We start from the raw sequence: 19,512 nt of genomic DNA on the forward strand, positions 1-19,512 counted from the left end.
ATGGTCTGTCCAGGGGATTCTCCAGGCAAGAATACTGGTGTGAGTTGCCATTCCCTTTTCCAGGGGATCTTCCCAACCCAGTGATTGGACCCGGGTCTCTTGCATTGCAGGCAGATTCTTTGCCATCTTAGCTACAAGGAAAGCCCTATGGGTGTGAAGTGGTATCTTACTGTGGTTTTCATTTGTGTCTTCTTCATGACCAAGATGGTGAACATCTTAGTCTTATTGGCCATTTGTTTATCTTCATTTGACGAATGTCTGTATAAAGTCCTGTGCCCATTTTAAAAATTGTTTTTTTTCTTTCTGTTGTTGAGCTGTTTATATACTCTGGACATTAAACCCTTATCAAATATATCTTGATAATATCCATTGCACAACAAAAGTTTTGGTGAAGTCCAAACTACCTGTTGTTTTTTTTCATATGTTCATTGTGCTTTTGGTGTCACATCTAAGAATCCATTGCCAAATACAACATCATAAAGATCCATACCTTATGCCTTATTCTAAGAACATAATAGTTTTAGTTCTTATGTTTATATAGTTGTTCTGTTTTGATTTAGTTTTTGTTCACAAAATGAGGCAGCGGTTCAGCTTCATTTTTTTTTTTTTTTTCCTACATGTGATCATCCAGTTTTCTCAGGACCAAATGTTGAAAGACTGTTCTTTCTCCCTGAATGGTCTTGCCACCTTTGTTAAGAATTGATTGGCCACAGATGTTTGGGCTTATTTCTGGATTCTCAAATGTATTCCATTGGTCTGTTATGTCTACCCTTATTCCGGTACCACGCTGATTACTTTAGCTATGTTAATAAATTTTAAAATTATTGTGAGTCCCCTTACTTTATTTCTTTTTCAATATTGTTTTTGCTCTTTAGGGCCCTTCACAGTTTAATATGAATTATAAGATCAGCTTATCTATTTCTATTTTGAAAAGCCATTAGAATTTTTATAGAGATTGCATTAAATCTGTAGATGACTTTGGAAAGTATTGCCATATTAACAATGTTTTGTTTCCTAGTCCATGAACATAGGATGGCTTTCCATTTAGTTAGTGCTTCTTTAATTTCTTTCAGCAATACTTTGTAATTTTTCAATGTATTAAGACTTTCGCCTTCTTGGTTACATTTATTCCTAGATATTTTACTTTGAATGCTTTTATAAATAGTATTGTTTTCTTAATTTCCTTTTTGGATCATACATTGCTGGCATAGGGAAACACAATTGATTTATATTTGTTTATCTTATATGTGCAGGTTTGCTGAATTTCTGTAACATGTTAACTCTAGTAAATTTGTGTGTGTGCATGTGTAATCTGGACTTTCTATACAGGCATAATTTATTATATTTTGCTTTATTGTGTTTACAGATACTGTGTTTTTTTTATGAATTGAAGGTTTGTGGCAACATTGTGTTGAGCAAGTCTCTTGGCACCAGTTTACCAAGAGCATTTGCTCATTTGAGGTTTCTGTTACATTTTGGTAATTTTTGGAATTTTCAAACTATCCAATAACATTGCATGCTACAGAGAAATTGTTCATGAAAGGAAGAAATGGTTCATGAAAGGCTGAAGCTTCGTCAGCCTTTAGCAGCCACCTCTCTGATCAGTCAGCCCCCATCAACACTGAGACAAGACCGTCTACCAGCAAAAAGGTTACAGTTTGATAAAGGCTGAGATGATGATTACCTTTTTTTTTTTTTTTTAGCAATAGTGTTTTTTAATTAAGGTATATTCATTGCTTTCTTTGAGACATAATGCTGTGTTACATTTAATCGACTGTAATTGACTCTTGAAAAGCCAGGGGATTGGTGTGCTGATTATCTGCACAGTTGAAAATCCAAGTATAACTTATAGTTGGACCTCCATAGCCAAGGTTCCTCTTCTACAGATTCAACCAACCTTGAATTATGTAGTACTGTAGTATTTACTATTGAAAAAAATTTGCATGCAGGTGAATCTGTGCAGTTCAAACCCATGTTGTTCAAGGGTCAGCTATATAGTGTAATGATAACTTTTATATTTACTGGGAAACCAAAAATTTGTCTCTCTCTGTTACAATATTCCCTTTTAAGCAGTGGTCTGGAACTGAACACCAAACATCTCCAGGGCAATCATGTCATCTGCAGATAGGTGGTTTTACTTCTTTCCAATTAGGATGCCTTTTACTTGTTTTAATTGCATAATTGGTATGCCTAGAACTTCTAGTACAATGTTGAATAGCTATGGTAAAAGCAGGCAGCCTTGTCTTAGGAGGAAAACTTTGTCTTTCACCATTGATGAGTATGTTAGCTGTGAGTTTTTCATGGATACCTTTTACCATTTTAAGGAAATTCACTTCTAGTCTAGTTTGCTGAGTGTTTTTAATCATGAAACAGTGTTGGATTTTGTCAAGTGATCTTTCTGCATCTGTTGAGCTGATCGTTTAGTTTTATTCCTTCTATTAATATATAACATTGATCACTTCACTTATACTGAACCACCTTTGCATTTGTGGAGTAATTCCACTCAATTATGATATACAGTCATCTTCGTGGTTTTTCTGGGATTCTATCTTCTTCCTTCTGAGATATAATCCTCTGCCTTTGCATTCTGATTAATTTTCTATGATTGTGGTATTTGTTCTGGAAACTGCAGGATTGTAATTCTTGTTTCTTCTGTCTGCACTCTGGTGGATAAGGCTTATGCAAGCTTCCTGATGGGAGGGACTGGCATGGGAAAAACTGGGTCTTGCTTGCTCTGGTGGGTAGGGCCATGCTTAGTAAGACTTTAATCCAGTTGTCTGCTGAGGAGAGGGACTGCAGTTCAGTTCAGTCTCTCAGTCATGTCCAACTCTTTGTGACCCCATGGACTGCAGCACGCCAGGCTTCCTTGTCCATCACCAGTTCCTGGAGCCTACACAAACTCATGTCCATCGTGTTGTTGATGCCATCCAACCATCTCATCCTCCATTGTCCCCTTCTCCTGCCTTCAGTCTTTGCCAGCATCAGAGTTTTTTTCCAGTGAGTCGGTTCTTCACATCAGGTGGCCAAAGTATTGGAGTTTCAGCTTCAGCATCAGTCCTTCTGGTGAATATTCAGGACTGATCTCCTTTGGGATGGACTGGTTTGATCTCCTTGCTGTCCAAGTGACTCTAAAGAGTCTCTCCAACACCACAGTTCCAAAGCATCAATTCTTTGGCGCTCAGCTTTCTTTATAGTCCAGCTCTCACATCCATACATAACTACTGGAAAAACCAGACTGCACCACCTCCTTATTAATTGTTTGGCCTAATGTGACCTAGCCCTGGAGTCTACAGGATCCATGGTAGGGCTAATGGTGGCTTCCAGGTGGGCTCACGCCAAGGGGCACCTCCCAGGATTGTTACTGTCAGTGCTCCCATCCCCGTGGCAAACCACTGCCAACTCATGCCTCTGTATTAGATCCTCCAACACTAGCAGCTGGATCTGGTTCAGTCTTCTGTGGAGACACTGCTCTTTAACCTTGGATCCTGGTGAACAGAAGATTTTGTTTGTGCCCTCCTAGAGTGAAGTGTCTGTTTCCCCCCATCCTGTGTAAGTCCTGCAATCAAATCCTGCTGCTCGTCAAAGTCAGATTCCCTGGGGATTCCTAGTCACTTTGCTGGATCCCCAGACAGGGAAGCCAGACGTGGGCTCAGAACCTTCACAACAGTGGGAGAACTTCTTTGGTACTATTGTTCTCCTGTTTGTGGGTCGCCTACCCTGCAGGTATAGATTTCATTTTATCATGATTGTGCCCCTTCTACCATCTCGTTGCAGCTTCTCCTTGTCTTTGGATGTAGGGTGTCTTTTTTTGGTGGATTTCAATCATCCTCCTTTTGATAATTGTTCAACAGCTAGTTGCTATTTTGTATTCTTGCAGAGGAAATGAGCAAATGTCCTTTATAATCCTTTTAATGTGCTGTTGGATTCAGCTTGGTAGTATTTTGTTGTAGATTTCTTACATCTGTCTTCATAAGGGTCTGTCATTTTCACTTGATATTTTTGTCTGGTTTTGGTTTTTGGATAGAGCCGGTCTCATAGAATGTGTGAGTAAGTAGATGTATTCTCTCTTCTATTTTTGTAAAAGTTTGTGAAATATCGATGTTAATTCTCTAAATGATAGAAGTTACCAGTGAAAGCATTTAATCTTAGACTTTTTCTTTTGGGGAAGTTGATTACTGATTAAATCTCATTAGTTCAGTTCAGTTCAGTCGCTCAGTCGTGTCTGACTCTTTGTGAATCCATGAATCGCAGCATGCCAGGCCTCCCTGTCCATCACCAACTCCCGGAGTCTACTCAAACTCATGTCCATCGAGTCGGTGATGCCATCCAGCCATCTCATCCTCTGTCATCCCCTTCTCCTCCTGACCCCAATCCCTCCCAGCATCACGGTCTTTTCCAATGAGTCACCTCTTCGCATGCGGTGGCCAAAGTATTGGAGTTTCAGCTTCAGCATCAGTCCTTCCAATGAACACCCAGGACTGATCTCCTTTAGGATGGACTGGTTGGACCTCCTTGCAGTCCAAGGGACTCTCAAGAGTCTTCTCCAACACCACAGTTCAAAAGCATCAATTCTTCAGCACTCAGCTTTCTTCACAGTCCAACTCTCACATCCATACATGACCACTGGAAAAACCATAGCCTTGACTAGACGGACCTTTGTTGGCAAAGTAATGTCTCTGCTTTTTAATATTCTATCTAGGTTGGTCATAACTTTCCTTCCAAGGAGTAAGCATCTTTTAATTTCATGGCTGCAGTCACCATCTGCAGTGATTTTGGAGCCCCCAAAAATAAAGTCTGCCTCTGTTTCCACTGTTTCCCCATCTGTTTGCCATGAAGTGATAGGACCTGATGCCATGATCTCAGTTTTCTGAATGTTGAGCTTTAAGCCAACTTTTTCACTCTCCTTTTTCACTTTCATCAAGAGGCTCTTTAGTTCCTCATTTTCTGCCATAATTTATGTACATGGTCTTACTTAATCCTCACAATCCTACAGAAGGTTTCACACTTATTTTATTGATAAAGCAACATGAAGTTGAAGGTAAGTGGAGTAATTTTGTCTGAAGGCTAAACACTGTGGAGCTGTTTTTCAAACTGAGGCAGATCTGCCTCAAAAGAGTGATTGTCTCAGCACCGCAGTATAAAATTTAGCTAAAACCCTCTCTTTTCTGTGAGACTTTTCTTAGCCATGTTATTTTATAGAACCTTCTACGTCCCTTGAACTGTAGACTGTGTAATTCAAATTATGCACTGGGGAAATAATGTGTTGCTGTTTATTGATACAAACAGTTTTTTATATGTATGTGTTCCATATAATCTTCCTCAGATAACAGTGCAGTTAAAAAAAAAACTATCAGCAATACTGATAGTTTTGATTAGTTAGTGTAAGGAATAATTAGAATTTTCCCTGAAATACCTCAAAATCTGTTTCAGTCACCTTTCATAAAACAGTAGTGTACTATTGATAACATTTTGGCTTAATGGTTTGGATAAATTGGAAATTATGCAGTCTGTCTCTGATGGTTCAAAATTACTACCTTGACCAAGACTTAAGTCTTTTTCCTTATGAGTGAACCTGATTCAGTCTTCACCAGGAACTAAATCTGGCCACGGCAGTGAAGGTGCCAAATCCTAACCACTAGACCACCAGGAAATTCCCAGGAATTTCTTTTAAATCATAATTGTTTGAAAATAGTTCTGTGTTTGATCATTAATAAGTTTTATGTTTTCTAAATATAATGTAGTGTTTTCTGTAACATTTTGGTGAAATTTTATAGTTACTTAAATTCACAGTAAATAAATGCTCCAGTACTCTTGCCTGGGAAATCCCATGGACGGAGGAGCCTGGTAGGCTGCAGTCCATGGGGTCGCTGAGTCGAACACGACTGAGCGACTTCACTTTCACTTTTCACTTTCATGCGTTGGAGAAGGAAATGGCAACCCACTCCAGTGTTCTTGCCTGGAGAATCCCAGAGACAGGGGAGCCTGGTGGGCTGCCGTCTATGGAGTTGCACAGAGTTGGACACGACTGCAGCAACTTAGCAGCAGCAGCAGCAGCAGCCTTCACAAAAATACATTCTTTTCTTTTTTAAAGATAGTGATATAAGAGAGACCAGGGTAAGTTTAAGGCATGAAACTGGGCAGTCAAAGCTGGTGCTTTGGGACAAGACAGCCCAGAGGGATAGGATGGGGTGGGCGGGAGGGGGTTCAGGATTGGAAAGACACATGTTTACCTATAGCCGATTCATGTTGATGTATGGGAAAAACCATCACAATATTGTGAAGTAATTATCCTCCAATTAAAATAATTTTAAAAATATTTGAAAAAAATAGAGGTGCATACCTTGTTTAAAGGAAAGCAAATTTCTTATATTTGGATTTTTTACCATCCTGAATGAAGATAATTATAGAGTAGTGGTTACCTTGGAATCTTTTTCTCAGAAGATAATTGGAATCTTGAAGGCTGATTTTATTTTATTTATTTGCCTTTGGCTGCACTGGGTCTTCATTGCTGTGTGTAGGCTTTCTCTAGTTGTGGTGAGTGAGGGCTGCTCTCTAGATGCTTTGTATGAGCTTCTCATTGCGGTGGCTTCTCTTCCTGCGGAGCGTAGGCTCTAGGGCGCATGGGCTTCAGTAGTTGTGGCGCACTGACCTAGTTGCTCTATGGCATGTGGAATTGTCCTGGATCAGGGATCAAACCTGTGTCCCCTGCATTGAAAGACACATTCTTAACTACTGGACCACCAGAGAAGTCCCTTGAGGCTGATTTCAGAGAAAAGAAAAACGATAAGTTGAGTAAATGGTAAATTCAGTAATTTATGTCTAATAAAAATATTATTTTATAGAAAATAAAACTTCTAGTTTTGTTTCATTTTTCTAGTTCTCAATGAAAGTGTGACAGTTTCCCATCTAAATATATGTAAATTTGAATTTATTTAATAGCGTTTAAATGTATTATAGGTGAAAGGTTAAGTGCTTATTACAGAATTATTTTATGATCTGAACTCCCCTTTCAATAAAATTAAATTGTAACTCAGGGAAATAATTTATTCTCCAGAGGTACAAATGTTCCTGTTTACTTCCCACTAGGCCTTAAATAATTTTGTGCTTCTTAAATATGATTAATTAATATATTATTGCCAAATGAATTAATGGAACTTTTATAATGAGAGTTTTACTTTAACCATTAAAATCCACAAATTTTTTTAACGTACAATCAGTTGAGTATGTGAAGCTTTGAATTTGAAAGAGTTACCAAAATTGTTTGACCATTACTAAGTTGCTTCAGTCATGTCCAACTCTTTGCGATCCTATGACTGTAGCCCACCAGGCTCCTCTGTCCAGAGGATTCTCCAGGCAGGAATACTGGAGTGGGTTGCCATGCCCTTCTCTAGTTTGAGCATTAGAAATAAACTAACGTAACATTTCTTGTGTTCCAGGCAGTATATTAAGATACAATTATTTCTTCAACTGTTGTAAGGAATTCTTTCAAAGCCACAGTTGTTTGCATTTGCAGTCATGTCACTAACTTTGATGTGCTTACTTCAGTGGACATTAATCCTGTAGAATCGTATGTGACTAGAGTAGAAGTTTCAACAGCAGCCCTTAGAACATTCTATTTTGTTTGTCTTTATTATTATTATTTTTTTGTTTTGGTTGCCCTGGGTCTTCCTTGCTGCATGCAGACTTTCCTCTAGCAGTAGTGAGTGGGGCTACTCTTGGTTGCAGTGTGCAGGGTTCTCATTGCAGTGGCTTCTTGATGTGCAGGGTTCTCATTGCAGTGGCTTCTTGATGCAGAGCACAGGCTCTAGGCTCAGGAGTTTAGTAGTTGCAGCGTGCAGGCTCAGTAGTTCTGGAGCACTAGAGTGCACAGACTTCAGTAGTTTTGGCATTCAGGCTCAGTAGGTTTGTGGGTTTTGGGCTCTAGAGCACAGCCTAAGTAGTTGTGGCACATGGGCCTACTTGTTATGCGTCATGTGGGATCTTCTTGGACCATGTCCCCTGCACTAGTAGGTGGATTCTTATCCACTGTATCACCACGGAAGTCCAGAATATTCTTAATTTTTGAGTTTTTGAACAAATTCCTAGCCTTTTCTAATAACCACTAAACAAAAAGACATCTGACATTGATTATGATTCTGTCCTCAAAAATTTCCTTTCTCATGTTCCTTGTCTCTTGCTGATTGTTGTCAAATGTGTAGGCACAGTAACTTTTTAATGGTAAATTTCTCTTTGCCCTTGAAGAATTCTTTTCTGAAGCATTCCATATGCATCTATAATACTAATCTTACCACTTTGGGTATTTTTTTATTATCTATATTTTCACTTCTTATAATTGTATGTCTGTCTTCCTAGGATTTCTAACACTTGTACTTCTTTTGCACTTATTGGATATGGTGGGTTTATAAAATATCTCAAAATTAAGCAGAAATAGGAAGCTCATCATAGACTGAAGAATACTGAAAGACCTGAAATAAAATGATTTATGGCAGTTTAACACTCTTTTGGTGGAGGACAGAGTTGACACATTATCTAGTAGTGTGGCATTGATGCATTTTTGACTGCTGTTAACTATTAATATAAAACTGTGGTCAAAAGTTTGATTGGTTTGAAAGTCATATGAAGGAACTTGCTCATGTTAATTTTTAAAAAGACATGACTTGTTCTTGTTGGAGTTATGTGAATATGTGTGTCCTTTACCCTGTCAAAACTGAGATGATGACTTACCTTGTTCTAACTATATATGAAAGCTCAAAAACATGACAGTCATTCTGTGCTGAATATGACTTAATGCTCTCCTTTGGTTGCAGCTGCAGTTTATTACCTTGCCTCTTCCGGTTGCAGAATTCCTCATTACAGAATTAATCTTTTATTAGTGAATGTGCATTTTTTTCTACTACTGTTGCCTCTCATTATTATATGATTTTACCAGGTTGTTAAAGTTACACCTTTGTGGGCCCTCTTCTTTTATCCTCCTTGCATAAACCTGCTTCAGTTTGCCATATAGCAGCTTCTTGAGATGTGTCAAGCTATGTGTAATATTTAGTGTACTTTGCTATAAGAATTGTTTTGTATTATTACGTGTTTATGGCTTAGTACCTTACTATTTGTAACATCTTCCTATTAAATAATGAGGATAATACATGGTATCAGGAACATAACTCTTCAACAAGTTCAGTGTAATTTTGTGTTAGGTGGTAGAATTAGATCATTAGTTTGTCATGGCAGTGCCACATGCTGCTGTCAAGAAAGCATTATGTACCCAGTGTTTTTTATTTTTGGTGATGTCAATAGAAAATACCTCTGTAAGTGGAGTTTTCATGATGCATATAGCTCTGTGACCTCAATGTGCTAGTCATTTAATGCCATAATTCATTGTTGAAGAATCAGCTTATCAACATATTGCAAGGTAACTTGATTATTTCAGGTAATTTTGAATTTAGAGAATATTTTTAAAGTTCAGTAGGAGAAGGTAATGGCACCCCACTCCAGTATTCTTGCCTGGAAAATCCCATGGACAGAGAGCCTAGTAGGCTGCAGTCCATGGAGTCGCTAGGAGTCAGACACGACTGAGTGACTTCACCTTCACTTTTCACTTTCATGCATTGGAGGAGGGAATGGCAACCCACTCCAGGGTTCTTGCCTGGAGAATCCCAGGGACGGGGGAGCCTGGTGGGCTGCCGTTTATGGGGTCGCATAGAGTCGGAAACGACTGAAGTGAATTAGCAACAGCAGTATATATTTAACTTTTGTTTTTAGCTCATTATTTCAAATAATGTAAAGTGTTAATAGTTTAATAACCAAACATTAAACATGCATAGTGTATATAAGAAAGGGCCTTAGAAAACATCTTGTCCCATCTCCAATGCCATATTTCCTTCCACAGTGTTCTGACAAATAATCTAGCCTGCTGAGTCATTCAATTCACTCTTAACAGCCATTTAAAATGCTGAATGTTTGAAATCCTGTTTCTACTTCTTAATCTTGAGATAAAACCACATCTTTATGATTCAAGCATATTGATTATATATTATTCCTTCTATATGCCAAACCTTAAAACATTTGAAGATTGTTAATTGTATTGGCAAATTGGTTAAACATACCAAGTTTTCTCTTCATTCATTATGTTATATGCTGGATACCCTTATGAATGTTCACTATTTTTTTTAAGAGTTTCCTCTCAATGTGACATCCCACTTAGGATACTACCTGGATGATATGGTTATATACAGTACACTCTGTCTTCACTTGATTGTACACTAGGTGAGACAGGTATATATATATGTGTGTGTGTGTGTATATATATATATATATAATATTTGTATATTGTGTATAGTATATCTGGCTTAAATACTGAAGTAATTTTAGGTCTAATGTTTCAGTTAACTGAGATTTGTTATGGAGTTAGAATGACAGTTGACCCAACCTCATGTATGTCTAACTGAAGTTGTCATGTGTTCTCAAGGATAATTTCAATGAACATGGGATTTGTAAAAATCTGACAGATCCTAACTGTAACTCAGCTAATGGGCAACATTATAATTTATTTATAGCTATGCAATATAGTTATTAATGAACTAATGTAGAAATGAGGGCAAATTGTACTGTATTTTGTGAGAAATCATACTTCATGACAAAGGTTGGCATTATGTAATAAGTACCCACAAAATATTAACCTACTTACAATAAATACAATTAATAATGTACATAAAAGAATGAAATTAAGCTAATTTTCTATCAAAAAAAGAATTATTCATGAACAGAAAGTGGACAGCATAGATTTGATGACAGGAAGGTTGTATCTAATCTGAATTACTGAGTGACCTAGGAAGCTTGCTCAGAGGGATTACAGAATAATTATGTTAATATGCAATTATCACCTCATTTCTTCTGTAGTAACCTCAAGATGTAGTGTAGTGAGGGTGTTATAGCAAGTGCTGATAGTTTGCAAAAATACTGATGTTTGAGATTTCTGAGACAATAAGTCTAGCTTGAGGCATATAAGTGATGATCTGTCATCTTGAAGACAGATCTGACCTTTGTACTTTTTTTTTTAATGCTCTTAGTAGTATATAACTACAGGCAGTTATAGCTGTAGAACTCATTATGATTTCCTAGAACCTGAAATGTGTTTTATGTAGATTTAAAATTCCATTTGCAGCTTTTCATTAAGTGTGTGAATTTTTTAAATAACAGTTTACAATTCAGTTAAAAGAAAAATTCTATAGTTATATGATTCCATGGAGGAGGACACAGTGATAGTATTTAAACATTTAATAAAAAGATTCTAATTGATACAGCAATTTCATTGAAATTTAGAGAGGCCAAACAATATAACATTAATTTGTTTATTTTAATTTAGTAGTTTCTCTTTTTTTAAACTTAATGAATAATGCCTACCTTCAGATATGTCCCTTTGTTATGTTGACATAAGCTGGTATTTATAACTCTGTTGTATGTATTTAACTGTATAGAGATTGTTGAAAAATCTGTTTGAGAGTGTGTGAAATTAGTTTATAGGTCAAAAAATGTTTTCTTGCCTGGATTCTCCTCCATAAATGTCCTGAATGTAGGGAAATAATTTATGATGTCAAAATTCTGGATCAGTGCAACACATATTGATGATCCATTATTCTTTATTGTATCTCAGTGCAATAGCTTTGAGTCTTGAATGCTGTTAAGAAAAAATGTATCTTGAATGTATCTTTTCATTTTTAGAAATATATTCTGAAAATTAAGCCAAGAAGATTTTTTATGGTTGCTAAAATACTAGCTTACTTATTCAGTTTCTTATAGCATATTTTTAGACTGATGTGATTTTTAATATTAATGTACTAATAAAATTTTTTTCTTAAAAAGAATGACTCCTCTATTTCTGAGCAGAGATAGTCTATTGGAGACAAGTAAGGTGCATTTCACTAAGTAGATGTAAAGGAAAACTTTGATTGTTAAAGACCTCATTTTATATTTTCACAATATTCAATTTTATCTTTTCTTTTACCACATGTATTTTGTATGTTAAAAAATTTGTTATACATATATACTCTGTTTTTGAGCAAAACACTTTGATATCTTCCAATTTATGGAAGCTCTTATAAAGCCATTCTAGTAATGAGAATGCAATCTCCAAGCCGACATGGATATTCTCATAGTTTGTCACCCTGCTGTTCAGGGGGTACCAATGAAGTTGCTTTAAATGGGAAACGTCTGTTCCATCTCTGAACCTCTAACACTAGAACAGATGGGTGGAACGTGGAACATGGAAGGTTTTACCTCTGAGGTGGTAACAGTGAAGCCACTCATTAACACTGAATTTACCACTTTGTTAGCAACGTTGCTTCCTGTTGAGAAAAGCTAATATAGGCTTTCAGATTGACTGAGCATATATTTGTCTACCTCTATGATTATAATAAGTTGGAATAGAAAGTAAGTGTCTTACAGGCTAATTTTTTAAAAAGAAAGATTTGTTGTCCATTTCTGATTTATGTGGTTGTTCCTATTTGGGCGTTTTACTTTTTCTACTTAATAAGAAACATCATTAATGAGTAGTAGTATAGCATTATGATTTGCTTTCCTTTTCATTGACATTTGCACACTCCTTCCTAACACATGTTTATGTGCTGCCCATTTTTAACTTCTGTGTATGTGATGTAGAAACTCCTGCTGGGTGCTGCATTAGCACCATTTTGGAGTGATATCATTGAATATGATCTTATTTGAAGTCTGTTTTTATTACTGTGGAAATTTGCCAATCTCAAAACAGAATTCTAAGACCTATGAAGGTCAGAAAAATAATTGTTGGTATAAGTGATAATGCCAAAGAAAGATATTTGTAGTATTTGTTGTATTAAAGAACATATCTTGTGGAAGGTATAAGGTCATATTTATAAGAGCTGCTTTAAGTTGTGAAATAAGAAGAAAATACTTAGAAGCAGTTCTTTTATTCTTTAACTAGATTTAATGTTTTACAGAATATATATTTGGTATATAAAATAAATTAGAAATAATAAACTTCATTGAAAATGTTTTCATTTCTAAATAGCAATTAAAGCTCCTGCTGTTCTAAATAAAATTACTCATTATACAAATAAGAATACTATAAAAGAAAAAGATAGACTTTATTCTTTATACGAGAGCAGGAACTTTGTTTGGCACGTTTGCTACTGAACCCCTATTACTAGAGCAGTGTGTGGCACATAGTAGGGGCTCAATAAATATTTGTAACATTAATAAATTATACTTAATACTAGGTGCAAAAGGAAAAGAAATATGGAATATTATGCCAGTACTTCAAATAATTAAATATGTGGGGTTGCCAAATAGCAGGTTTGTAAATTGCACTCGATGATTATTAGATATTTTGAAAGCCTTGCTATAACTGCTGAGTTAAGAAATCAGAAACTTGATGGAATTTCCAGTATTTAAATGAGACACCCAAATTTCATAAGAAGAAAACTAGTTTTCAGAAACTTTTGAATTGATTTTGCAGTTGTGCTTTTATTCATTTACCACATTAGTGCTTTATTCAACAAATATTCCTGAGCACCTATGCCAAGTATCTTGTTAGGTTCTAAGAGTTCACTATCCCTACCCTCAAAGAGCTTACATTCTTCCAAGGTAATGGCTATATAGTGTGACCATTTCTAAAAGCAAAATAAGAACAGACTACAAGGAAATTCTTAATAGTGGGGGCAGTATTTATAGCCATTGAATGTTTGTCTTCCAAACTTTCAGAAGTCTTCTTTTAAAATATTCTGCTGTCCTCTCATAACAGTTAAATATATTATCAAAAGCATTTAGTACCTATGGCTGATTCTTGTTGATGTATGACAGAAAACAACAAAATTCTGTAAAGCAATTATCCTTCAATTAGAAATTTTTTTTTAAATGCCTAGAAAATATTATCTACATTTTATATGAAATAAATGGAAGAATTTACCATACATTTATGATGTTTTCAGATTAGAGTAACAACTTTTAGATCATTGCAGTAGACTGTCAGATCATAAAATGGGATAGCTTCCCATTAGGGAATGCTTTGAATTTGGGGACTCAAGTTATGAAAGTTTAAAGAAGCATAAAGCTTCTTGATTTTAACTTTACAAATTTAGAATGAAGGATAATTTACATAAGGATAGAATGAAACCCAGTGAATGAAATGTTTTTTAAATTAGTAGAATTTTAGGAGAATGTGAAATACTGAGAGCAGAACAGTCTTATTTTAAATTAAAAAATACAGTTTCATACATTAGTCATTGTTGTTGATAGCACATAAGTACATTCAAGTAAGCTTCTTTACTGATTGTTGTTTTGTTACCTTTATGGAGTTTTAAGTGACAAAAGTTTTACTTTTGTGTAATATGTAACACTTTACATTATTCTCTAGTGTAGAATGTCCACAGTAAATTTACTTAGGTAAGATAATTTTCTTTTTATTAACAATCTCATATATAAGATTTTAGATTTTTTTTCAGTCTGTAGCATATTCATTTATATTGTGTGTGTCTGTGTGTGTGTGTCTGTGTGTGTGTGTTTATGTTGCTTTGCTCTACACATTTTGTATATATACAGTTTGGGGGGTGTTGTTGCCTAATTCAAAGGAAAAATTAACCTCTGCAACACTAAAAATCTTTCAGTTTCTTCAAGTGTTTCTTCATTCTTGAAAAATTATTAGGGTCTTAATATAATGAGTAGAATTAAGCGACTAAAAATGTGTACTTTCAACTCTCCATGCGTTCTAAGGATAATCTTTCTTTCATGCAAATCTAAAATTTTTTTTTCCATTTTCTAGACTAAATGTGTTAAATGGGCTTACCAACAATATGGATGATTTGAAGATAAACACCGATGTTACTGGTGCTAAAGAAGAACTCCTAGATGACAACAGTTTTATATCAGACAAAGAGAGTGGAGTTCATAAACCAAAAGATTGTCAAGCATCATTTCAGAAAAACAATACATTCACTTTGCCTGAAGAACTGTCAAAGGACAAATCTGAAAAAGCCTTAAGTGGAGGCCAGTCTACTCTGTTTATACATGCTGGTGCTCCTACTGTTTCTAGTGAAAACTTTATTTTGCCTAAGGGAGCTGCTGTTAATGGACCAGTTTCACACTCCTCCTTAACTAAGACTTCCAATATGAATAAAGGCAGTGTTTCGTTAACCACTGGACAGCCTGTGGATCAGCCAACAACAGAATCTTGTTCAGGTTTGAAGGTGGCAGCCGATCTTCAGCTGTCTACACCACAGAAAGCAAGTCAACATCAAGTTTTATTTTTATTATCAGATGTAGCACATGCTAAGAATCCAACCCATTCCATTAAAAAACTACCTACCTCTGCTTCAATTGGTTGTGACATTCAGAATTCAGTAGGGAGTGGTATAAAGTCAGATAGCACTTTAATAAATCAAGTAGAGGTGGGTGAGGATAGTGAAGATTTATTGGTAAAAAATGATTGTGTCAGTACATTAACAGGAATTTCCTCAGGTACAGATGAATTTAGGTCAGACAGTGATACAAACTGGGATCCCCAAAAAGAGTTCATTCAATTTCTTATAACTAATGACGACACAGTAGATAAAGCTCCAGTTCACTCTAAAGTAGGTCTGGAAAAAAAGAGAAAGCGAAAAATGGATGTAAGCAAGATAACTCGTTATACCGAAGATTGCTTTAGTGATTCTAACTGTGTACCCAATAAGTCAAAAATGCTAGAAGTAGACTTTATGGAACAGAATGAAGATGTGCAAGCAATAGACTCACGGACATATGCATTATCACAAGTGAAACCTGAATCAGCTGATGAAGACTTGGAATCCGTGGATACTTTTCAACATCTAATTTTTAACTCAGATAAGTGTGGAGAAGACAGTTCACCTGTTCATACTAGCACTTTTCTTTCAAATACCTTAAAAAAGAAATGTGAAGAAAGTGATTCCGAGTCACCCGTTACTTTCAGCACCGAAGAGCCATCATTCTACCCCTGTACAAAGTGCAATGTGAATTTTAGGGAGAAAAAGCATCTCCACAGGCATATGATGTATCATTTAGATGGGAATAGTCACTTTCGTCATCTTAATGTCCCAAGGCCATATGCTTGTAGAGAATGTGGACGGACATTTCGAGATCGTAACTCACTGCTAAAGCATATGATTATTCACCAAGAAAGAAGACAGAAATTGATGGAGGAAATACGTGAATTGAAAGAACTTCAGGATGAAGGAAGAAGTGCACGATTACAATGCCCTCAGTGTGTGTTTGGTACCAATTGCCCTAAAACATTTGTGCAACATGCTAAAACCCATGAAAAAGATAAAAGGTACTACTGCTGTGAAGAGTGTAACTTTATGGCAGTGACAGAAAATGAGCTGGAATGCCATCGAGGAATTGCCCATGGAGCAGTGGTAAAATGCCCTATTGTCAGTTCTGATGTAGTCCAGAGAAAAACACACAAAAAAGCATTCATGAAAGACCCCATTATAGGATCATCCAAAAAATCGGCTACCTATATATGTAAGATGTGTCCTTTTACTACTTCAGTCAAGAGTATTTTTAAAAAACACATGGAGTACTTGCATTCATCATCATGCATTGATTCATTTGGCAGTCCTCTTGGGCTTGATAAAAGAAAAAGTGACATAATTGAAGAACCTATAGATACTGATAGTCCTAAACCATTAACTAAACAACAGTCAACAACATTTCCAAAGAACTCTGCTTTAAAACAAGATGTAAAGCGAACATTTGGATCATCCTCACAATCAAGTAATTTTTCAAAATTCCATAAACGGCCACACAGAATACAAAAGGCTCGGAAAAGCATTGCCCAGTCAGGTGTAAATGTGTGCAGTCAAAACAGTTCTCCTCACAAGACTGTTATGATTAAAAGCAGCATTGACCAAAAACCTAAGTATTTCCATCAGACAGCAAAAGAAAAATCTAATGCCAAGGCAAATAGCAACTATTTATATAGACATAAATATGAAAACTACAGAATGATCAAAAAATCAGGTGAATCATATCCTCTGCATTTCAAAAAAGAGGAAGCTAGTTCATTAAATTCTTTACATCTGTTTTCATCAAGTAATTCTCACAACAATAGTTTTATTTCAGACCCTCATAACTCTGACACCAAAAGGCCAGAAGGCTTCAAAGACCACAGGCGTGTAGCTGTAAAGAGAGTAGTTAAGGAATCTAAGAAGGAAAGTTCTGTTGGAGGAGAAGACTTGGATAGCTATCCAGATTTCTTGCATAAGATGACCGTTGTTGTTTTGCAAAAACTTAATTCTACCGAAAAGAAAGATAGCTATGAAACAGAAGATGAAAGTTCCTGGGACAATGTTGAGCTAGGTGACTACACTACACAGACTATAGAAGATGAAACCTATCATGATATTAATCAAGAACATGTAAACATATTCCCTCTATTTAAAAGCAAGGTGGAAGGTCAACAGTCTGGGGAAAATGCTACACTTAGTTATGATCAGAATGATGGCTTTTATTTTGAATATTATGAAGATGGTGGAACCAATAACTTTTTGCATGAGATTCATGATCCTCAGCATTTAGAAAATGCAGAAACTGCATTGTCAAAGCATAGTTCTGTTTTTCACTGGACTGATTTGTCTCTTGAGAAGAAATCGTGTCCTTACTGCCCAGCAACATTTGAAACAGGTGTTGGGTTGTCAAATCATGTCAGGGGACATCTTCACAGAGCAGGATTAAGCTATGAAGCCCGCCATGTTGTATCACCAGAACAAATAGCCACAAGTGACAAAATGCAGCATTTCAAAAGAACTGGCACAGGAACACCTATTAAGCGAGTTAGAAAAGGTAAGTTTTCACGTGGATAATTTGGGCTAGTATGTCCATATTCGAATTCAAAGGATTTGAAGGTTTTGCTCAAATTTGACCTTCATTAGAATCACATAATTTCGTATTTCAGAGTTAATTTGTTTTGAGGAGTTCAATTTATAAAAAAATTCTGATATTACTCTTAAAAATTTTTTTTTAGCTATAGAGAAGTCTGAAACCACTTCTGAACACACTTGTCAGCTCTGTGGTGGTTGGTTTGATACTAAAATTGGATTATCAAATCATGTTAGAGGCCACCTGAAAAGACTTGGAAAGACCAAGTGGGATGCTCACAAATCTCCAATCTGTGTTCTGAATGAGATGATGCAAAATGAAGAAAAATATGAAAAAATCTTAAAGGCATTGAACAGTCGTCGTATTATTCCTCGACCATTTGTAGCTCAAAAACTTGCATCGAGTGATGACTTTCTATCTCAAAATGTTATACCTCTTGAAGCATACCGTAATGGCCTAAAGACTGAAGCTTTATCAGTGTCTGCATCAGAGGAAGAAGGGCTGAGTTTCTTAAATGAATATGATGAAACTAAACCAGAACTGCCCAGTGGAAAAAAGAATCAGTCTCTTACACTCATAGAACTGCTTAAAAATAAAAGGATGGGAGAAGAAAAGAATTCTTCTGTTTCTCCTCAAAAGATCCATAATCAAACTGCAAGAAAGAGGTTTGTTCAGAAATGTGTTCTTCCACTAAATGAAGATAGTCCATTGATGTATCAGCCACAAAAAATGGACTTCACTATGCACTCAGGTAAGAGGACATTTATGACTATCTTACATAACTTAAACACAATTATGTTTACCTTAGTGGAACATGTATATAAAATACTTTCTCAGAATCCTTTATTTAAGCTGCTTTTTTGCAGAACAGAGGTTGGTTACACTGTTATTTCTAGATAAATCATCAGTTGATGTTCATCAGCATTGGAGTCTCTGTGCCTCATTTCTTGGTCACAGTGCAAGGTGAGAACAAAAGCAAAAACAAAAAACTGATCTATAAACATACAATTTGTCATGGACGGGTGATGGTTCTTTGGATGGGAGGTTGACATTGTTCAGAAGCATAGTGTTACTGAAAAGGCTGTCATATTTTTGCCAGTGCTCCAGAGTGATTTTTGTTTTCAAGATTGTAGTTGTCCAGGTTTTCCTCCTGCGTAGGTCAAACAAACAGAATGGATTGGTGTTTGTCGTGTGTTGCCATTAACCCAAAGAAACTTCCTCCCTCTCTAATTCCTCCTTGTATTGTGAGATAGTTTGGTTTTGGAGGACTGTTGTGAGTATAAAACATTTGTTTGGGATTTTAGATTTTAACAACACGTTCTATTTGAACAGAACAGATGGTTTAACCTAATGGTTGTGCACCCATAGTTTTTCCTTTTCAAAGGAATATTTTGTATGAGTTGGCAAATGATGTGGCAGATAAAGTTGCCAAGCTTTATTTGGTATTGCTAAGTCTGGTTTTAGACTAGAGAAATGTTGTGTCTGTATAGGTTTCTTTTGGATGTTAAGGATGCTGAAGATGAGTTTAGATGATACCATAATTTTAGCCCTAGGTTGAAGGTAAAAGTAACTTGTCAGTGAATTAATAATGAATAAAATTACTATAATGTTGATTTGTTTACTTTGGGCAGACATTGGGATATTCTAAAT

At 36.0% G+C, this 19,512-nt stretch overlaps 1 protein-coding gene across 14 annotated transcripts in view; it reads left to right on the plus strand.

The window, feature by feature from the left end:
- ZNF644 (zinc finger protein 644) overlaps positions 1–19,512 on the plus strand; it is a 127,196-nt gene that overhangs the window by 59,086 nt on the left and 48,598 nt on the right. For 9 of the 14 annotated variants that reach the window (XM_070367702.1, XM_005910582.2, XM_070367708.1 and 6 more), the window contains 2 exons: positions 14,789–17,826; positions 18,008–18,613. The exons of the other annotated variants lie outside the window; for them this stretch is intronic. In XM_070367702.1, the coding sequence (XP_070223803.1) occupies positions 14,789–17,826; positions 18,008–18,613 (3,644 nt within the window). The remainder of the gene's footprint in view (positions 1–14,788; positions 17,827–18,007; positions 18,614–19,512) is intronic. 14 annotated transcript variants of the gene reach the window in all.

Source organism: Bos mutus, chromosome 3 (assembly GCF_027580195.1).
Source record: "Bos mutus isolate GX-2022 chromosome 3, NWIPB_WYAK_1.1, whole genome shotgun sequence".
Lineage (NCBI taxonomy): Eukaryota > Metazoa > Chordata > Mammalia > Artiodactyla > Bovidae > Bos > Bos mutus.